Source organism: Haplochromis burtoni, unplaced genomic scaffold (assembly GCF_018398535.1).
Source record: "Haplochromis burtoni strain Fernald_Lab_line unplaced genomic scaffold, NCSU_Asbu1 Contig_181, whole genome shotgun sequence".
NCBI lineage: Eukaryota > Metazoa > Chordata > Actinopteri > Cichliformes > Cichlidae > Haplochromis > Haplochromis burtoni.
This window is the reverse complement of record NW_024582542.1, coordinates 984,646-987,699: the sequence shown is the minus strand read 5'-3', so window position 1 is coordinate 987,699 and position 3,054 is coordinate 984,646. Positions and strand designations below refer to the sequence as shown.

The 3,054-nt window shown below is 41.8% G+C and overlaps 1 protein-coding gene across 2 annotated transcripts in view; it reads left to right on the top strand.

The window, feature by feature from the left end:
* Positions 1-486: 486 nt before the first annotated feature.
* The window catches only part of LOC102294986 (alpha-1,6-mannosylglycoprotein 6-beta-N-acetylglucosaminyltransferase B), a 117,328-nt gene continuing 114,760 nt past the window's right edge, over positions 487-3,054 (top strand). For both annotated transcript variants that reach the window (XM_005934444.3, XM_005934445.3), the window contains exon 1: positions 487-1,055. In XM_005934444.3, the coding sequence (XP_005934506.1) occupies positions 988-1,055 (68 nt within the window). In that variant the 5' untranslated portion in view covers positions 487-987. The remainder of the gene's footprint in view (positions 1,056-3,054) is intronic.

The window sequence follows — 3,054 nt, the reverse complement described above, 5'->3', positions numbered from 1 at the left end:
GTGTTTGTTAAAGAGCTTTTCAATTTATATGCTCGACGGAAAATTGGCTAATGAGATTGTCAGAAAAAAAAACTTCATCTGGGACACAGCCCAAATTCTCCGGCGTGTATTGTACAGCCAAATGAATAAGGCGTGTTAAAGGAGCGAAAATTTCAGAGAAGGAAAAAATCACCTCACGTTTTTCCAAATCTAAAGGGAAATAAATAAATTCTTCTTTTCTTCTATATTTACTTACATTTATACTTCTAGTTAATAGTTTCTTTGTGTTTATAGACCCTTTCAGAATATAATTAGGCAACATTAGTGTCTGCTTGTGAAGGACTGTGATTGTAAGTAATTTGCAATTTGGATGTTTGACATTCGCGCTTGGATTTTTCTTCTTTTAGTGTTTGTCCCCACTGTTAGAATCGGTTGCTCGTTGGCGGGGCTATTATTTTGAAAAGATTAGCCGGACGTTCAGCACTTCACCTGAGCCAGCTCGCCTCGTGAGAACTGAACTATAAGACCGGCTGGCTGGTTGGCCACACTCGCGCTGGGTGCGCTGCGAAGTTAAATCGACTACGAAGCTGTCTCTCCTCTTTTAAAACCAAGAGAGCGAGCGACTATACCGACCGACAAACAAACATCTTCCCTCACATGTTTTATCAAACGCCATTTTTTGTGCGTTTTTTCTTTTTTTTTCTTTTTTGGTGAAGGACTCCAGAGCTTCGGCGCAACCCGCGGCGACTTCTCCTTCACCGTGCTCGCCTGGAGACGGAATATAACGCTTTAATGACATTTTCACTCCCGGATAAAGAAGCTCACTGAATGAAACTTTAGACTTTGTCTTCTGGATAGGTGAAGAAGCTCCGCTGTTTATTTTTCTATCTGTAGAAAAGGCGTGTTGTGCTGTGGACCGCTGTATGGGACGCACTTAAAAATGGTCGGTCACCTCAAGTTCCAGGTCGGGAGGTTAACAACGATGTCAGGACTCGCTGGTTTTGGAAAATGATTGCTGGCAGCACCGACGCTAAAATAATGGTCAGAAGATGTCTAGTAACGTTCAAACCGTTCAGGTGAGAACAAAGAGCTGACACAGTTTTCTTATAGCCTCCAGCATCGTGTGCATTCCCCCCTCGCTGCGTTTATGTTTAGCATGCAGTTTTATTTTTTGCTTGTTTTGTTTTTTGCTTTGTTTTTCTGACTGACTCAACTTCTGGCTGCACAGAGTTGCAAAGCCCTGAAAAAATACAGTAATTCGGCAATGTGCACATGGAGGGCAGGGAAGGAGTGCATACATGTGTTGTCACTCATCAAAACACCCACACACCAGATGTTCCTCCTATCAATTCCACCTAAATCCATATGGATAAAGACTGTAAATGTTGATAGAGGGTCTGCACTATTTGCAAACCGTGCTCTAACTTGCTGTAGTTTCATATTGCGTGGATCGCTGATCTACACCTGTGTGGCTCTGTTGCATTGGACAGGATTCCTTACATATGAATAAAAGAGTTTATACTCAACTGAGCAGATCTGTCAGCCCTTCCTATTAAATTTTCTCTGATAGTGGCAGATTTTAAATCCTTAAGGTAATCTGTCCCCCTCCCTACAATTTGCCTTATACCCAGTTTCCATTGCTGAAAGTGTTACATGTATGTAGTAGGGTAAGGGAACAAAGCTGTGCAATCTTTGAAGAAAAAAAAAGGGGTGGGGGTAGTAGGATGGGGGTGGGGTGATGGTTACATTCATGTTGCATGGAATTACTTCACCTGCCATCTACTCGGTAGATCAAGCATTAACTCAGAAACACATTCAGCTAAGCAGCTTTGTGATAAAGCCACACTAACCTCGACAGCACAGACAATGAGCGCTTGTTGCAGATTTGTGTAGTATCACATTTGAAATTATGCCAGATTCCATTATGTTTTTCCCTTAATTGAGAAAAAAAAAGCAGGTTGGTGAGATGAAGGTTCCCAGGCTCAATGCACAGATCCCCGAAAAAGCACAATAGTTGCAGTACATTAACCTTAAGTGATACCCCAAGGCTCAAGCCAAAAAAAAGTGCCAAAATGATACATGTGGAAACATAACCTCCAGTGAATTTTTATATGGTTCCGTTTCTGTGTATTAACTCCACAAATTAAGAGTCATTATGAGAATTTAGGCTCATTTAGGTGCCAGGAAAAGTTTCCTGGAAAACACCACAAGTAACACCTATTCCCTACCATGCCTGGTAGAAATTCTCTCCCTTCAAAATCATCTACCTAGAGGCAAAATCTGATAAGTATATTTGTGAGGAAGCCAGTTAACTGATAGCACATCTCTCCCTCTGATCCAATTATAAGGAGCAGAACATTCACTTTAAGCCTGTTAATTAAAGCCTCGTCAGGCAGGACCGGGGCATAATCCTCTCATATCACCCACCTAACGCCACTTCGCAAAAACGGCTAAACGATAAGAGAGGAAACGTTTGCCCTAGGACAGCATTAGACCAGCCTCTGCACTCCCGCGTGAGCTGAAAATCTCTTTTTCTCTTTCCATTAGCCTGTTTCTTACAAACATCACTGCCTCTGCCTCATCCTCTGCACACTCACACACACAAAATATTCCTGCATCTGGGATAAATTATAAAGAAAAGATAAAGTGGATTTAAAAAAAAACAACCTTTGTGTTTAGCTATAAAAAAAATTGTCTCTGAGTAACCCCTTTATCTTTTCCAAACTGTCACTGCCCCACCTCCCCCCCCCCCCCTTATCGCAATATTACAAAGCACCGACAAAAACAATGATTTCCAAATAACAGGCCATCTTCAGTAAAGGCCTGTACCAGATCGGGTTGACTTTTCTGCTTTCCTCACTGGTTTTCTGAGCAGATGTTTGTAGAGTAAGTGCATAATCCATGCAGGTGTAAGTATCTTCGGATCACGGCCTCACAGCGATGTCGAATAATCTCTTGATCACAATGACTGTATGGGTTTAAAGTCACATCGCATATTGAAGTGTTGCAGTCTGTTCCTCTGACAGTGATCAAGCTGTTCTAATACATTCCATAATATGCATGGAACAGATGGGG